General features: G+C 35.9%; 3 protein-coding genes across 3 annotated transcripts; 2 read left to right on the top strand and 1 right to left on the bottom strand.

The window, feature by feature from the left end:
- Nucleotides 1-1073: 1073 nt before the first annotated feature.
- LOC116143487 (protein BREAST CANCER SUSCEPTIBILITY 2 homolog B) lies at nucleotides 1074-7335 on the top strand. The gene is made up of 19 exons (XM_031428943.1): nucleotides 1074-1263; nucleotides 1351-1506; nucleotides 1861-2907; nucleotides 2991-3115; nucleotides 3197-3351; nucleotides 3791-3913; nucleotides 3987-4184; nucleotides 4259-4340; nucleotides 4437-4487; nucleotides 4595-4670; nucleotides 4788-4899; nucleotides 5068-5139; nucleotides 5521-5719; nucleotides 5796-5978; nucleotides 6203-6345; nucleotides 6451-6513; nucleotides 6602-6812; nucleotides 7019-7186; nucleotides 7279-7335. The coding sequence occupies exons 1-19, from the start codon at nucleotides 1107-1109 to the stop codon at nucleotides 7333-7335; spliced, it is 3378 nt and encodes a 1125-aa protein (XP_031284803.1). The 5' UTR covers nucleotides 1074-1106.
- A 1436-nt stretch (nucleotides 7336-8771) lies between these two features.
- Nucleotides 8772-9293, top strand: LOC116143486 (BES1/BZR1 homolog protein 1-like). The gene has a single exon (XM_031428941.1). The coding sequence runs from the start codon at nucleotides 8772-8774 to the stop codon at nucleotides 9291-9293; it is 522 nt and encodes a 173-aa protein (XP_031284801.1).
- A 5315-nt stretch (nucleotides 9294-14608) lies between these two features.
- On the bottom strand, nucleotides 14609-17497 carry LOC116143579 (protein trichome birefringence-like 35). Its single transcript, XM_031429034.1, has 6 exons — nucleotides 17189-17497; nucleotides 16780-17065; nucleotides 16399-16570; nucleotides 16018-16214; nucleotides 15785-15934; nucleotides 14609-15017 (listed from the first exon to the last, which is right to left on the bottom strand). Exons 1-6 carry the CDS (start codon nucleotides 17376-17378, stop codon nucleotides 14687-14689), a joined length of 1326 nt encoding a protein of 441 aa, XP_031284894.1. The 5' UTR covers nucleotides 17379-17497; the 3' UTR covers nucleotides 14609-14686.
- Between the last annotated feature and the right edge of the window lie 111 nt (nucleotides 17498-17608).

Raw genomic sequence — 17608 nt, 5'->3', positions numbered from 1 at the left:
GAATCGCATCGACCAAAGGGTAGAGGATTTTGGTGTTGAGGGGTAGGGAAGAAAGGTAAAAGGGTTTGATTTAGTATTTTAGTTTTTCTAAGTTTATACATACAGAGTAAAATGACAAAATTACCCTTTCATTGTTTTTTAATTTAGCATGATATCTTTCTTCATTTAAAGTTAGCCGTGGGTGGGTCGGTGGGAAAGTACCGTTTTAAAACTTTTTGGGTGGAAAAGTGTTTATACGCCAAACCTTGGTGGGAAATTGTGATTAACTAATTTCTCAATTATTAAAAATTATATATATTACCATCGCCTATTGAGATGGTCAATTTTTTTTGTTATTAGCAAAGGGTTTGTTCATGAACAGAACATTATTCTCGATGTAAGAAAAGCCGAAATATATAAACTAAGCGGAGTCTCCAATCTCAATAATGTAATGCAAACAACGGAGTCTCAAGGACAAGCTATAGAGAAACATGGAGGACTTTTGACTTAAAATTTTATGTCTTTAGTGAAATTAAATAATTATATCGACCAGTTTATAATCTAGTTTCGTATCAGTTACCTATTGGTTATTTCTATTGTTTTATATATATCATAATCCCTTATTAATATTGGTTACGTTGATGTTGTTTTTTAGCCTAACAACATTTATTGATATGGATCCGAGAGTCAGAAATCAGAATACCAAAATCCGAATTTAAGGTCTCTGATAGTGACGACTGGTGCCCAGTCAATTAATCAACAAGGAAGTGTGGTTGGTTTATAAGCAATTTAGAAAGTGGATTTAGTCCTCAACTTTTTTTATTAGTTTAGTCAAATATAATTACTCGTAATATTAAGAAAAAAAAAAAATGTATAAAAAGTTGGGCTCGTAACAAGCATGGGCCATAAACCAGACAATTGAACCGTAAAATGGTTCACAAATTGGGCCCATAACGACCGGCCCGGCCCGGCCCATTAAATTATGTTCTATATGTATTTCCCCTCCATCTCCTTTTAACTTTCCCGCCTTCTTGAAAATTAGAAAAAGAGTAAGGAAAAAATAAAATTTAATCTTAATTTTTAGCATAATTCAAGCTGGAAACCGAAACCCTAAATCTTTCCGGAAAATGTCGACGTGGCAGATATTCTCCGACACTGATAACAATTTTCGATGGGAGGTATCCGGCCAGATACTCCGAACCAAAGACGAACCGAACGGTGCCTCGATTGAGCCGCACAACTCCGATTCTCATCTTCCTTCCATGGCCGATGTATTGCTCCACGGTAATTTCGGTTATGAGTACGTGTATGAATTATGAATAATTATAGGTTACTTGGTTCAGGTAATTATGTAACTATGAACTTGTACAGGACACTCGAAGATTCTGGAGAACGAGAATGAAGCTGCTGAAACTACTCCGATGTTTAAAACTGGATTGGGGAGACCAGTGAAGTTGAAACAGTCCTCGATTGCCAAAGCGTTGTCTGTTCTTGGCAACAACGAGGATGGTAATATTTCGGTTACTGGTGTGTAGTTTTTAATCCTTATTATTTCAAACATAACAGATTGTTGATGATATTTAATTTAAGGGAAATTTTGACTTGGATCCATTCCTTATTTTTTGGTTCTAAGTTCTAACATTGAGGAGTATATGGCAAAAAGGTTTCGTTTTCATATTGTGTATTATCTATCTATTTCATGGGAAGTTCAGAAAGGGAAGGTAAAATTGTTATAGTTTGTTATTGTCATATGAAGTAATCCCTTGGGGTGTAAGTGATGCAAGATAATAAGTTGGTCCTTGTGACTTTGCTTGTGATTATACTATACTGGAAACACAATCTTATTATTTCCTTTTTCCTTCTATAAATTTTAATGTGTAGGCGAAGGTCGTCACGCTGGAAATGAATGTGGCTTTTCCAATTCTCTTTTCCAGACAGGTTCTGGGAAATTTGTTAACATATCTTCTGCTGGTTTGGTTAGAGCTAAGACATTGTTGGGATTGGAAGAAGATAATGATCATTGCAACTTTCAAGACCTTCAACATACGAGGACTCCATCTACTCCTATTAGCCCTTGTGGGAGGCAAAGTGTGTCAAATTTCCAGGTGAAAGAAGGTTTGGAAGTTAATCGGATGATGAATGTTACAGCAGTTCCCAGGCCTTCGTCAATTTGTAACTCTGGTTTATCTGGAAATATATTAAAAAATGAGATAAGTTCAGATATGATGCAATCTGAGTCGCTAAATTCAGCTCCCAAACCGCCTCCTATCAAGTTCCATACTGCTGGTGGGAGATCATTATCCGTTTCCAGTGATGCATTGCAGTATGCAAGGAGTCTCCTTGGTGATCCAGAGTTGGGGACACTCTTTGATGAAGGGAATGCAGGTGAATCGGATCTTTCATTAATTAAAGAGGCAAGATGTGATAATTCTACATCAAACAAGGAAACTGATGTTTTCACTTCTGTTTCCCATCAAGGAACAGCAAAGAATAAAACTTTATCAAAAAGTTTCACCTCTCCTTTGCGTTCATTTTCAAACCAAGCAATGTCACGGGCGAATTTAGAAAATATACATGTTTCCGGTAACTTGATCAAGAAATTTGATGCAGTTGACCATGACAGAGTCAGTGGGTCGAATGGTAAACTGCCTCCCAGGGATAAAACCTTAAGCAACATACCTTCTGCACCTGATACCAAAATGGTTAATCCTTTGGAAGATAGTAATGGTTCAAGAAGTAATTCACTGGGAAGGTCTTTCGGTAAGCCACTGGCTGATATTACAAATAGGATTGGTGCAGCTCATGGCAGTATTAAACAAAATACATCTGAAAAGAGGAGACAGTGGAGGAGTTCTGTTTCTCCATTTAAGAGGCCTCGCAGTTCCAAATTCTCCACCCCTTTAAATAAAAATGTTTCTTTTGCTAATGGTAAATTCACAGATGGTTTTGAATTAACTTTGCTTTTGTTAGTTCTCCTAGTTTGTGCTTCTCATTAAGGTTATTACAATCAGGTTTATCTACCTCATCATTGGAAAATTCCAGTAGCAGAAGAACGGTTTCCTCTAGATATCCATTTCAAATTCGAAGAATTTATGTCAAGGACTATTTTGGAATGCCTCCATCAGTCCAGGGCATGGTACACAACTACTGTCATTTGTCCCGTAGAAATTGGCTTTCCTCTGAGACTAACACCTTTTTGTTGCCTGAATGAATTTAGTTGGGGCATTTGCAAGACCAAGTAAGATGGATCAAATCAGTTAATGCAGATAAGTACATATTTCAAGATGAATCTGGCTTAAATTGCACTGGGACAGAGGCTTTTCTTAACATGTTAGCAAAATCTGGGGCCTCCGCACAATATGCTTCTAAACAGTAAATTTTCTAGATCTTCTACTCGGTTTCTTATCAGCCCCTCCAAAAAAAATATGATTGATTCTTGGAGTAACGTTGCTTCTCAATATGCAGTACATACATGATATATGGGTGCATGTTGCTAAGCAACAATAATTGTTATTTAAAACTTGTGATAAGTTGGCATATTTGAACTGGTCGAGAGACAGGCAGGACACTAAATTAACCATCTGTGATTGGCCTAGAAATATGAAATGATTGTGTGAAGCATTAGCATTGTATCTATGGTTGACTTCGTTGTTCTGGATTGCATATGCACTGTACAAATACAATTTTCAGTTCTGGTTAATGGGCATCTATTAATATGTTTATTGGTACTCTAATATCTACGGATTATTTTTGCATTATTTGACTGCTGTTTTGGCAATTTATTAACCCGTTCCATTAATTATCTGTCTAGATGGGTCACAAATCACTACAAATGGATAGTCTGGAAATTGGTGTGTTATGAAAGATGTTATTCAGCCAAATCTGCTGGAAAGTTTTTGACAATTTCCAATGTGCTCGAGGAATTGAAATATAGGTAATTGTTTTACTTATGTTACCCTTTGATTTGTAAGATGTTTCTGAGAACATGTTGGGATCAATTTGGACAGGTATGAGAGAGAAGTAAATAATGGCCATCGATCCGCAATCAAAAGAATTCTGGAAGGGGATGCAATGCCCTCTTCGATGATGGTACTTTGCATTTCAGCTATTCACTCAAATCATGAACCGAAGATTGAGACTCCTCTGGTAGCATCAGATGGGGGTGAAAGTAGTTATTCTTCTAAAGTGGAACTAACTGATGGGTGGTAGGAAATTTAAATTATTAATTCTTACTCCCACTCAAAAATTTTCTTGGCTTGAAGTACATATTGGTTCTCAGGTATTCTATGAATGCTCTTTTGGATGTATTGCTGTCAAAGCACCTTGCCGCTGGGAAACTGTTTGTGGGACAGAAACTTAGGGTAAAATGCTGGTTTCTGAGTTTTTTGTTTATGTTCTTTGATTAGAACATTTTGGACAGAATACCTCTTGCTTACAGTTAGATTTGTCTCATGAAGATCTGGGGAGCAGGATTATGTGGCTGGGTTGGGCCGGTTTCACCGCTTGAGGTACTTACAGACTTCAGTTTTCAGTGAATTTAACATGTTGGAATATTTTACTTAGTCATCATAGGTTTTTTATTTTATTTTTAAATCATTTTTTGCTTAAATTTCAGGGTTCAGGATCAGTTAGTTTACTTTTGAACATAAATGGGACATATAGAGCTCACTGGGCTGATCGATTGGGATTTTGTAAGCACTCTTAGATTATTTGTTTTTTACTCATAGTTTTAGAGAATGTAGCTTATTTGGTATTCTATCTTCTTTGTTAAAGTTTCTACACAACCATGATGCTTTGTCTTCATATAGGTAAGGGCGTTGGTGCTCCATTGGCTTTTAGGTGCATCAAGAGTAATGGAGGTCCAGTTCCTAGAACTTTAGTTGGGGTCACACGGATATATCCTGTTCTCTACAAGGAGAGGTCATCTGAAGCTGATCCTGTCTTATAGTTATTGCCTCATTTATTTAGTATTTTTATAAACCTTGGCAGAACTAAGAGAATTCAATAAAAAACAAAGAAAGAATGACTCCTATTTAATTTATATTATGTATGCAGTTGACAAAAATTATCCTTGTTACTCTCATTTAGGTTAAGTGACGGGGGATCTATTGTGAGATCAGAAAGGATGGAGACTAAGACAATGCACATGCACCAGCACAGGTGACTTGTTTAACTTTTCGCACATATTATCTGCACCCTCTTAAGGAGTGTGCATATACTGGTTTGTAGCCTCTTGAAGAGATTGGTGATGCTCTCTGTGTGATTTGTAATCAAATTAAGCCTTTTTGGACTAATGAAATAAATAAACTCTTTCTCCCACTTAGGATGACATCATGAGTCGGGAACTTTTGGATTTTAATTAAAATGTGTAGTATTACTCCTAGAAAATTATGAGGCTGTGTTTGCATAATAACTAAATCTGCACCATGGTCTGTTATGGAAAGTTGAAGGCCATAAAAGTAGTTTGGATGATGCTGTCAGATTTGATATTATTTCTGCACGATTCCGTCATTACTTTCTTTTTTCTCTTTTTGGCTACAGGCGCTCTGTCCTTGTAGAAGGCTTCATATCTGAGTTTCAAAGAGAGGAAAGTCATTCTCATATATTTAATGATAGTGATAGTGAAGAAGGAGCAAAAATTTTGAAAATACTTGAGACAGCAGCTGAACCAGAAGTTATAATGGCAGAAATGAGTCCGGAGCAACTAACTTCTTTTTCCACTTATCAAGCAAAATTAGAGGTGGGTTTTAGATTCTTTGCTTAAATATAAGTTTAAATGTAGAATGTCATTCTTAAGACTTCTAAATTGACCTTAGGCATCCAAGCAATCAAACATGGAAAAATCCATTGAGAAAGCTTTGATAGATGCTGGCCTGAGAGAGAGAGATGTCAACCCATTTATGAGGGTGAGGGTGGTTGGATTGACTAGTAAAGACTATCAAGGAAAGTTTAGCTCCAGAGAAGGCATTATAACAATCTGGAACCCCACAGAGAAGCAGGTGCTTTTGTTGTTCTGTTTTGAACCCTTCTTTGGATTTAATGTTATTCATTTTGCTCTCTCTTCTTGCTTCTGTGTATGTGTGTCTTTGAGGCATTGGACTTACAGTGTGCCTTGTGTGTTTCCATGCCTTTCTAGCTAAATACTGATATATCTTCCTTTGTTCTTGGAATCTATTTATATTCTGTCAGCTTCATTCTAAAATTTTCTTTATACTGATAACAGCAATGTGAGCTGGTTGAGGGGAAGGCATATGCTATTACAGGGCTTGTACCAATGTACTCTGATTCCAATAACCTTTACTTACAAGCAAGAGGATCTACTACAAAATGGCAGCCACTATCTCCCCCAGCTCTTGCACACTATAAGTAGGTTTCCATTTATATTTTCCTTGTCAGAGGGAAAAAAAAGGAAGTCTGTTTTTGGTTTTTACTCTTCATTAATCTAAATCCAGCTCATACTTGTGTGTGTAGGCCATTTTTCAGTCCTCGCAGATCAATTCCATTGTCAGATTTGGGCGATGTTCCACTTTCTAGGTGAATTTGTTATACCTCAACAGATTTATGCTTATTTCTTCTCTGAGAAATTGTGTACATATTAATGTTTGTTTTTTGGCTTATTCAGTGAATTTGATACGGCGGCCTTTATTGTGCATGTGGGAGAGGTTTATAAGGATTCTCACCAAAGGAAACAGTGGGTGTTTGTGACAGATGACTCCATTCCAGAGTTACAGTTGGAAGAATTACCAAAATCCTTATTAGCCATCAATTTCAGCTCAGCATACATAGAAGATGATTCATTTTTGCCAATAAACTATAACCTTGTTGGATCCACTGTGAGTGTTCTGTGTTTCATTCTTGAAAGCTAATAAACTAGGATAATGCAGGGTAAATAATTGCCAATTGACACTTGTTATAGTTCATGGCTCTTAATTGCCATTTGAGACATGCATTATCTGATATCATGGGATTTTGGTGAATGAAATGCTTCTTTCTGAACACAAGGATAATGGCTGAATTGACCAAATGATATTCATTGCAGGTTGGCTTCTGTAATCTTATCAAGAGACCAAAAGACCACACAAATCATCTTTGGGTGGCTGAAGCAACAGAAAATTCAACCTATTTTTTAAATTTTGATCTCCCATGCTGTTCCCACCTTAAAACTGCTGCTGCTTCTGTTCAACGATGGGCAAAGAACTCTAGCCTGGTGTGCATTATTATTTTATTAATGTTGATAGCATGTTTACTCTTTTAGGTGTCTTGCTATTTTATTAACCTTGCTACTTGTTTCACTTTCAGATCATTGACAAGCTTAAGGAGAAAGTTATATTCATAATTGGTGATTGCAAAGACTAGGCGGTGAAGTCGGCTGCTTTAAATTGACAAGTAAGCCTCTAATATACAGATCCCATTACAACTTGAATTTTAGACCTCAGAAGTTCCTCAAACTCCTTATATTGATTATATTATTCAAGTAAAAAGATTCCTAAAGTGTTTGAACTTACCAGCTTGCATAATTTGTAAGAATTATTCTTCTTGTGAGCAGGTTTTGTATCAAAAGAAATGATAGAACATGGCGCCTCCGCATCTCGATGGATGTTGCATCCTTATCCCTTGAAATTGCTCAAGCCATTTCAAACTATCTGTCGGTATGAAACGAGTTTCTGGTTGATATACCAGCTCTCACGTGAACTCCATAATCAAGACATTCCCTTTGCAGGTCTTTTCTCCATAAACATCCTCTGAGCGCTAAAATTTTCTGGGAGGAATTGATAGACAATGCATTCATGCATGCAGGATAGAAAGTCAAAAAAATTCATCTTCAGGTTAGAACCAGCACATCATTTTTTTGGTTTGGCTTACACCACTTTAATTCCCAAATCACAAAGACAATTTTTACTGGGCCTCAGTCAGCAACTCAAACACTGTTACCGCATTAATATCGCCTCTGTAAAATGTATAGTCAATTAGGCAATATGGTTTTTATTCTTAATGGATAGAAGTTGGGTCAATTACAGAGCGAGATCAAATCTGTACCGGTGAATCTGGAGTTTTGTAATGTCTGATTAACGAAGGTTAGGTCTTCTGTAATATTAAACATTTATAATATTTGTATAGCATATGCTGGATAAGTTTCCAGTTGTATTTTCATAATATTCAGTGGTCGTCTCATTTTTTTTAGTACTTAAGTTACAGAGATTGATCATATATCTATTCCTTTTCAGAAAATATTCCAAACTGAGTATCTACTCAAGTACAAATCATAGACTGTGAAGTCTACCTTCGACTGGGTCAGATCAGACCGTTCATTTCTCCTTTATCCTAAACCTTTTTTAGTATTCAGAAACAGAAAATGTAGCTTTAATTACTTTAAGCAATGTCTACTTCTCCAGTAACATAGTATCGAAATTTCTGTCAAAAGATTGCACTTCCTTTGCCTTGCGAATCTCAGGCCCCTCTGATCTTCCTGCAGCTACTTGTACGGTTAGATCACAGAGCCTGGTGCAGTCACAAAAATGATGATAATCAAATATCAAAATTACCCTTGAAAAGGGTATAAACTTTATGCTACATAACAGCAAGGACTGGGATAATATGGTCACATACTGTAAATCACCAAGAGACAACAATGTTCCAAAAATCCCAAGAATAGTAAATGTTTAAAGCTGATATACTTTTATAGTTTGGACACGAAGATGCTATATAAATGATAATAGATAATACCTGAAAGCTATTTTCATTTGGTCTTTCTTTTGGTTTCCTCAGGAAGAGAACAGAAGAAGAAACAAAAAATGGTGGATGAGAAAAAGAAAGGTGTGTTGAAAGGGTGTATAAAAGCCACTAAGGGACCATGGCTGGTGCATAAAAAAACAAAAGATGGTGGTATGGTGACCACATATAGGTTTCCAAGTGAAAAGGAGCGGCAACACAACAAACAAAGGGAGCACAAAAGGCGAGAAATAACGAAGAAAATATTTGCTGGGCTGAAGGAGCATGGAAACTACAAGCTTCCAAAGCATGCTGATAGCAATGACTTGCTCAAGGCTCTTTGTGAGGAGGGTGGTTGGCATGTTGAGGAGGATGGAACCATTTATCGAAAAGTTAACCATTTACAGCAGCAACAGCAGAAATTTATGTCAAAAATTCCAAACTTAATCAGCATCGAGTCAGATGAAGAAGACTATTGTAATTGTTACAATGGTATGGATTCAAAGAATGGAATGGTTTCATCATCCATTAAAGAGTCTCAACAAGGGCATGGTATTATTAATCTCACTCTCTCACTTTCAACCCCATCAACTGATCAAGTTTAAGTTTCAGCCTGGCAAAGCTAGCTTACCCACAAAAAAGAAAAAGAATACGTAGTTGTTAATCCTTGTTTTAAATATTTCCACTGTTTATTATATGTTATTCTACCTTTTGGAGACCATTACAGTAAGAATTAATATAACAAAAAACCGTTCACTGTTGTTTCCTCAAATGTATGTATTTATTAACTTTCTTCTTGCTCAAAGACAATGTTCCTGATGCAGGCCAAAGTTGCTTTAGGGCCATTGATATGGGCAATTTTTTTTGTTTTTTTTAATCGGGGGTGTGTGCGGGCCAGCTTGCACGTATTTAAACTAATCATAATCGGATAAATCTTTACAGTGGCTATTCTTATTAGCAACCCATGTGGATCGAACTTAAGATTTCTTGAATAATACATCCAAGAGTCTTAGTTAACCGCTGGACTACCTAAAGATGGTTACGAGCAAATTTTGTTAACCTCACCTCACTTTAAGAACAAAAACCCAGACTTGTTCTTTTCAAAGATCAGTGACCTCTCTCGTCATCGCAAAATTATATGTTAAATTTAGCATTGATTCGATAGAAATTTGGAACCTTTCCGAGTTACCATTAATAGCAAAAATTATCTGCAAACTCCCAACAGATCAAAGGAAAGTGACAAAAAATTCAAAACTGGAAGGGGTCCTCCCTCGATATTAAGCCAAAGATGAGAGGGAGTCAAGAAAATTTCTAAAATATTTTGAACAAATTGTTCCTTAAACCGGTTAGTCCATCTTTGATGATCATTGATTGAATCTACTTGCACTGCAGAATATAACTGAGGCACAAAAAAACGTATCATTCACATTAACGTTTGATGCCAACAACGTTTCCAATCCTGTTAGCTAGATCAGACAAAACGGGTTGTGTACCCGCGGGTTACCCGTACCCGCGGGTACCCGCCAAAAAATTTTAAAACTAGGGATAAGGGTTTTAAACTATTTCTAATAGAAACTTTTACAAACCTCATTTCTCATAAGTCATATCGTATTAACCCCGCCGTCTGCCCGCTATCTCATCTCTCTCACCGTCACTGATCGCCAATCATCCTCTGAACTCCGATCCTTGTCAGCCGCCGGTCATCCTCTCAAGTCCAGGTAGTTTCAAAATTGATTTTCCGGTAATATTGTTTTACATATTGTTCTTATTTCATACGAAGTTTGAGGGGTTTTTATTTATCCTATTGTTCTTGTTAGAAAGTTAACTCATAAGATTTTGTGTTTTGGTTTAATGAAATGCCCTACAAGTTACAATAATTAGTTGACGTCTTCTACTATTTGGTTAGAATACAAAGATTGCATTAGTTCAAATTTTTTGTTGGTGAATGTTTGTACGGAATGGTTTTGACAAATTTATGAAATTTTAGGGAAGGCTATTTGATGAATTTTGGAAGAGACTTTATCACAAATATTACAATTTGTCATGATGGATTCGTTAGAAATAAATGAAGAAAATAATCAGTGAATGAAAACAAGGACAGTTTACTAGGACTATCCTGAAAGACACTCAAACAATTTGATGTACAACCCATTTATAAGAGTTCAACTAAAGCATCAGTGTAAATTTTAGAAGGCTGTTTATTTACTTATTTTCTTTGAACTGTCAGAGTGCTCTTCATGTAATTCCCCAATAATATAAGTTATCACATGATGCATATTTCAGCGATATCATTTTGAATGTAATTTTCATTTTTATCCCTTAAATTTTCATTGAGACCTTTCTTTTCCCTTCAAACATCGTATGAAATAAGAATAATCTGTATAACAATCTTTACAAGTTTTTCATATGTCAAATAATTTCTTCAAAATGCGTGCTCTTAATTAAGTCATCCTCGTTATCAAATGAACAAACTGAATATTAGAACCAGTCAAATAAACAAAAATTCCCAAATCCCAACTATGTTTCAAAGTGTATAGAAGCCTTAAAGTTCATAAACAAAACATATTCAAAGAAACAATGGCGTAAGAGCTTGGGCATCAATAATAATATTATTATTTCAACAAATCAACTATGTTTGGTTTGTAAAATCTATATATGTTTGGTTTTTAGAAGTTTTTGTTTGGTGTACATTGTTAAGTTTGGAGTCTTGGCAATAGGGATACATTTGTTATCTACATCCCATCTATACTTCTTAATTAATTAATTAATTTTTTTTTTTTTTTTTTTTGTCTTTCCTTTATGTAGGGTATTTATTGAGAATTTAATACCATTGACATGGAGGAGTCCACGAATTCGATAAATGTGATAGAAAGCAACGATGATGATGTAGATCATCAAGGGTTTTGTCAAGATACTTATCGTGAGAAGATGGCAATAGCAATTATTAAACATAATTATCCATATTCAATAGTGGAGCATGAAGGAACTAGAGATGTCTATATGTATTTGAATCATGAAGTTAAGTTTTATAATAGGAACACTGCTAAGGCGGATTGCTTAAAAATATATAGAAGGGAGAAGGAAAAAAGTGAGTTTCTTTTAGGGAGGGCTACTAGTAGAATATGCTTAACTTCTGATATATGGACTTCTTTTACGACTGAGGAGTATATATCTTTAACGGCTCATTACATAGATGAGAATTGGGTGTTACAAAGAAAAATTCTCAACTTTTGCAATATTCCTCCTCCACACTCAGGGGTTCTTTTGTCAGAAAAATTGTTTGGTTTTTTAAAAGAGTGGAGAATTGAAAGGAAAATTTTCTCTCTTACTTTGGACAATGCAAATAATAATGATAAGATGGAAGATATTTTAAAGAGCCAACTTTGTGAGCAAAATGCTTTGTTATGTAGAGGTGATTTTTTTCATGTGCGATGTTGTGCACATATCTTGAATCTTATTGTTCAAGAAGGGTTAAAAGTTGCTAGTGTGACTTTACATAAGATCCGACAAAGTGTGCAATATATTAAAGGAACTGAGAGTAAAAGAATCAAGTTTGGAGAACTTGCTAAACAAATTGGTGTGAGAAGTTTAAAAGGATTGCGAATGGACGTTCTCACAAGATGGAATTCCACCGTTTTAATGCTTGAAAGTGCTTTAGTATATCGTCTTGTATTTGTTCATCTGTCTTTGATAGATCCCAATTATAAATATTGTCCATCAGATGAAGAATGGGACAGGGGGGAGAGGATATGCAAGTTCTTGAAACCATTTTATGATATTACAACTCTTTTTTCGGATTCTAAATACCCCACAGCAAACTTGTACCTTCGAAATGTGTGGAAAATTCAATTGCGTTTAAATGAAGAGATGAAAAATGAGGATGAAGTTATTAGTAGCATGGCAAAACAAATGAAACCAAAATTTGTAAAATATTGGGATTCTTATAGTGTTGTGTTAGCTATTGCAACTATTCTTGACCCACGTTTCAAGTTTCAGTTTGTGGATTTTTGTTACAAAAGGGTTGATGACTTAACTACTGCACAAACAAAGTTGGAGGTTGTTAAGCATGAGTTGTATAAGCTTTTTGAAGCTTACGAGGTTCAATGTTCCAAAGAAGTTCCCGCTGCCCCTTCGGTTGCAACTAGTGGTCCTAATAGCCTTGAAGATGATTTATGTGTAAGTCACTATACATATTTATATCCTTGTGATTAATATTGTTTATTGTGTAATTTTTGCTTTTAAAATTTCAATGTATAAATGGTGTAGGAATTTGACAACTACAAGAGTGATTTTAGTGCTACTAAAAAGTCTGAATTGGATCGTTATTTGGAAGAGCCAAGATTTGATCACATCAAACATCACAATATGGATATTCTCAACCATTGGAAGAACAATTGTGATCGTTATCCGATACTTGCCATGATGGCTCGTGATATCATGAGTATACCAATAACAACCGTTTCTTCGCAGTCCAATTTTAGTAATGGCAACAAAGTGCTCAATAAATATCGAAACAAACTTCGACCAAATAATGCAGAATCTTTGATATGCACTCGGAATTGGCTGTGTGGATATGAAATTAATGGTAATATGTTAATATAATATTTCAAATGTTTTATTATTTTCGTTTGTTAATATAGTAAGATAGTTAATGCCATAAGATATTAAATATTTATAATTATTAATTGTAGATGATGAAATGGATGATGATTTCCTTCTTGTGCCATTAACCAAGTCGGGGACTACAGAATCAATGGAATCCACTAGCAACGATGTTGTGTAATGAAGTAATCCAATAATATACTTGCTATTCTTGCGTTATTTTGGTAACGCAATTGTGCCTCTTGTAGAAGTTTTACTTTTTGGTTCATTTAATTTTTGGTTGATTAATGACTAAATTGTTTTGGTCAGGTCTTGAGTGACGGATGATCTGGGCATGGGTTTGGAAGAAATGAAATTTGTAGAATGTCTGCGACATCCTGTCTCATTTCAATGTATATTTATGTGTTGAAAATTGATGTAATCATTTTCCTTTATTTTCACTTGATCATATTGTCTTTTATAGCTTGCTTAGTAGATGCTGCTGCTGGTGTTGGCTTAATGGGAAGTCATGTTCAAATTTATATGACCATATGGCTAGGCTCTCTCTTCATTGGTCTACAGTATTACTAGGACTGAATTACTGGATGAAGGCATGTGGTCATAGTTGTATCAGAATTTTTTTTTTAGATCTCAGAATGTTCATATTCTGTTTTCTACTTGATACTTTTAATTGGGAAACTTTCTTGACTGCAGGAGAATGGAAAAAAAGAATGTCGCTTCTGTTATAACTATTTGATTGTGTGATGTATATACAGGATCTCTAGATTTTGAAATTCTATAAAGTAGACTTTTGAGTTTGTGTCCACAGCCAAAGAGCTTCTAAAGTGATTTCCAGATTTCTTTTGTTCCTTTATTATTTTTAAATTTCACCCATTCTTTAGCAATAGTGCTTCTTCAGGTAGTACTTGGAAAGGTATGAGTTATTAGTTTGTCAAGCTTTTGGATATGGGTAAAAAATTCTGGAACTAAGCACCTTGAGGACTCTAAAACTGGGTGGCAGGAATGATTGGCTCTGATTGTTTCAATGGGAATATGATTGCTGCATCTGTAATCTGTATGCTCTACTAATCTATTTCTGCTATTAAAAAATGGTGACCAGCAGGTCCACCCGTATCCCAAGGCCAGGTATGAGTTTATATTTTATTATCCGTTTAGACTTTAGATACACGTATCCGGTTTAGACTTTAGATACACGTATCCGATTTACCTGTACGCGTTTTGACCCAATCTGGACCCATCCGGTCCACCCGTTTGCCAGGTTGCTATTGGCAAATCACCAAACTAGTGAGTGAACTATCTGAAACTTAAATAGATTGGGTTGACAAAATACTTGCACTATCCTTTCACATTTGCTATATCAAGGAACAAAGAAAAAATTGAACGTATGTAGTGATTTTTACAAAAAATGGAATAATAATTCATTCCATACGTCTGGTACACCAGGCAAGCACCAATGTATGCAATCGGAGTAAGATGATGGATTTGACAATTGTTTAGGGCTCAATGTTTCCCAGAATTTTCGATAGATGGAAGGGTGACCATCTTTTCGATACTCTGAGAGCTGAGTAATATTAAGAACCGTAACCTTTGAACTCAACCTGCCAAGAACCTCTTCCACCATGCGCATTGTAGGCAGGTCCGAACCGCTTCCCCAGTAGTCTTCTTTATCTATTGGGGTTTTCTCATTATAGCAGTTTCCTTCACTTCCCGTTGCCCACTCTCGACTCCTGAAATATGATAAAGATCACAGAAAACAATCAACTAAGGGAAGCATCCACTGGTTTAGCATGCTAGAAGCTAATCAATCATGAGCGGAGAAGTGACAGATTCTAGCTGCGCATATTTCTTGGTTTCTTATAGTAAAAAAAAAAAAAAAAGAAGAGGTTTTAACTGCATAATCACTGTCCTTTGTTCAAATGACGTGAAACTACCAGATAAGTAATTTATCGTTCTTATAACATCTACCAAGAAGCATATACATGCATTGGTCAAACCCTTGTAACCTCTCAAGAATTTGAAGATAAATTATGGACTCTGTTACCATGTAATAGGAACATCACGATCGGAATTTTGTCTTAAAGAAAGACTCAAACAAAATGAAATGCAAACTAAAAGCACCCTAATTGAATAGGTGGTGCTTCCCAGGTTGATGCCTAAAACTAATGATAAGCATAGAGTAAGCAGGAGAGCATTATTAGAATCTGAAATATGGTAGATGCAAAGTATGCATCAGTTTTGATTTTAAAAAAAAAAAGAAATTCCTGGTATTTGATGACCAAGGTTATTGGCCATATGATTCTAATCATTCACTGACTAACCTAATTTATATATTATAATCAATTTATACTCCACGATCAACATAAAAATTCCCGTTTCAGGCCACTAACCTAATTCATATCCCCAATTGACCATATGTTTCAGAGTCATGGAAGAAATCTGCAAATCTTACTGATGATTTAAGGGGAATATTTCAAGGTATGTATTTGACACTCACCAAAGATGTGTTGGGGACATGGTAACGAAAAAGACCCGCTTCTTCCTGAGATTGGCTTTAGATACCCAGTCTGCCCAGGCATTCATGGCCAACTCCATGGCCCCAAGCCCATCTAATTCTTCACAAGCTCCAGTTTCTTCACTAGTCCATCTGTGAAAATTGTAGTTCTTGTTATAGCTATACACAATTCTCTAAATAACCCATTTCTCCTACCTGGATGGCATAATACTCACAAAAGCTTAACTGGTCCTTGTCTCCACCACAAATATGAGTTGAAAATTAGTATATCAGCATGCTCCCACCGTGACGAATGCTTGAGAACAGAATCTGGACGCATTATCCGCTCATCCAACCTGTGATTTACTGGATCATCAGAATTAGAATCTACAAGGAGTGGTGCCCACAGAAATTCCAGAGTCGCATTGTACTCCTGTGGATGGAACAAACACAAACAACAGAATTAACAGAGATTTCCCAGTCTTATCATCAACTAATAATGTTCTATAAAGAACATGATGCAAACAAAACTTCAACAACATTTCCCCAGGTTATGTGATGACATGTTTATCAGCATGGACAATACAATTCGCACTCTAAGAAACGATTCGGTTTACCTCTGCTCTAAAGATGGTAAGCTCTGCATTTGGCGTAATGGATCTCTTATCGGCTGGAATCACTGACTGTAGTAAACACAACATTGATATCCACTGCCCTCTGTTTAATGAATCCCCCACAAACATTAGCCTCTTTCCTCTCAACTTTTCCCACATCTCAGTTGCATTCCATCTATACACATGATATTAAACAAACAAACAAACATACAATTAAAACAAGTCTCTTCACATGATTCTCCACAATAAACGCATTTATAGGCCAATTTTCCACATTGTATTAGAAGGGCTGCAGCGGTTCATCTTATTCCAACTTAATCTCAATTTCCAAAACCTACACAGCCAACTAAGTTTTGAAGAAAATTCGTTTATATATTTTTTTACCTCTTCAAATTGCAGTCATGAGGTTGCCATCTCCAGTACTGGTACCGCAAATCTGACCGTCCATGCTTGTGACATGCCAATTGGTCTGACATGTAAGGACATTGAGACTCATTGTACAGTGGATAAGATGTGTTATCAAATACCCATTTCCCTGAAAACACATCACAACTCTCTGAATCTGCGCTCACTCTCCTCCCACCCGATTGAAGTCTCTGGTCACCCCACCCGATTTTCCAGCCACTGAACTTCTTGGTAGAGTTGCATTTACTAAATCTATCCAAAACCTCTAAAATCCCCAAAAATTAAAAATTAAAACAAAAATATTCATCACATGAAAGCTGACAAAATCAAATAAGATTCAAGAAACAAAGATGAACCCTTGTGAAATTTAACTGAAAGATTACCATACCTGCAGCTCCGTTTACAAGATTAGGCTGTACATATTTGATTGGAACTTCTTGATCATGATGAACATGATCTGAGTCTTCATGGATTTGTTGAATGCTACGTTCATTGTAGAGGATAGAACAAACAATAAAGACAAGTAAGGCAAGTGCAAGCAAAGGAAAGTGGGTTTTCTTTCTGTTCCATCTTTGCATCGTGATAAATACAGAAAATAGCCACCAGATTTGCCGCAAATTGGCGTTTGAACACGCTACTAAACCTTTTTCGATTCCGTTTGTAGCTGCTTGTAATAAAGCTCGACCACTAAATGCACCAGCTGGGTTAAATCATTATTATAATAATATGGTCGTAATTAATTACTCGTGTAAAGATCATTCTTAGCTGGATTATTAGCTATTTTGACTAATCATATTTATTTGAGTGG

Source organism: Pistacia vera, unplaced genomic scaffold (genome assembly GCF_008641045.1).
Source record: "Pistacia vera cultivar Batoury unplaced genomic scaffold, PisVer_v2 Contig430, whole genome shotgun sequence".
NCBI classification, from domain to species: Eukaryota; Viridiplantae; Streptophyta; class Magnoliopsida; order Sapindales; family Anacardiaceae; genus Pistacia; species Pistacia vera.
The sequence above is the reverse complement of the archived record's forward strand: the minus strand, read 5'-3'. Positions and strand labels throughout refer to the sequence as shown.

Excerpts from the sequence above, each read along its gene's own strand:
- LOC116143487 (XM_031428943.1), top strand. The coding sequence starts at position 1,107 with ATGTCGACGTGGCAGATATTCTCCGACACTGATAACAATTTTCGATGG. Across the intron at positions 4,341-4,436 it reads TTGTGGGACAGAAACTTAGG|ATCTGGGGAGCAGGATTATG; the intron begins GTAAAATGCTGG and ends TGTCTCATGAAG. Across the intron at positions 6,514-6,601 it reads GGCGATGTTCCACTTTCTAG|TGAATTTGATACGGCGGCCT; the intron begins GTGAATTTGTTA and ends TGGCTTATTCAG.
- LOC116143486 (XM_031428941.1), top strand. The coding sequence starts at position 8,772 with ATGGTGGATGAGAAAAAGAAAGGTGTGTTGAAAGGGTGTATAAAAGCC.
- LOC116143579 (XM_031429034.1), bottom strand. The coding sequence starts at position 17,378 with ATGCAAAGATGGAACAGAAAGAAAACCCACTTTCCTTTGCTTGCACTT. Across the intron at positions 16,571-16,779 it reads CATGACTGCAATTTGAAGAG|ATGGAATGCAACTGAGATGT; the intron begins GTAAAAAAATAT and ends TCATGTGTATAG. Across the intron at positions 16,215-16,398 it reads TTACCATCTTTAGAGCAGAG|GAGTACAATGCGACTCTGGA; the intron begins GTAAACCGAATC and ends TTCCATCCACAG.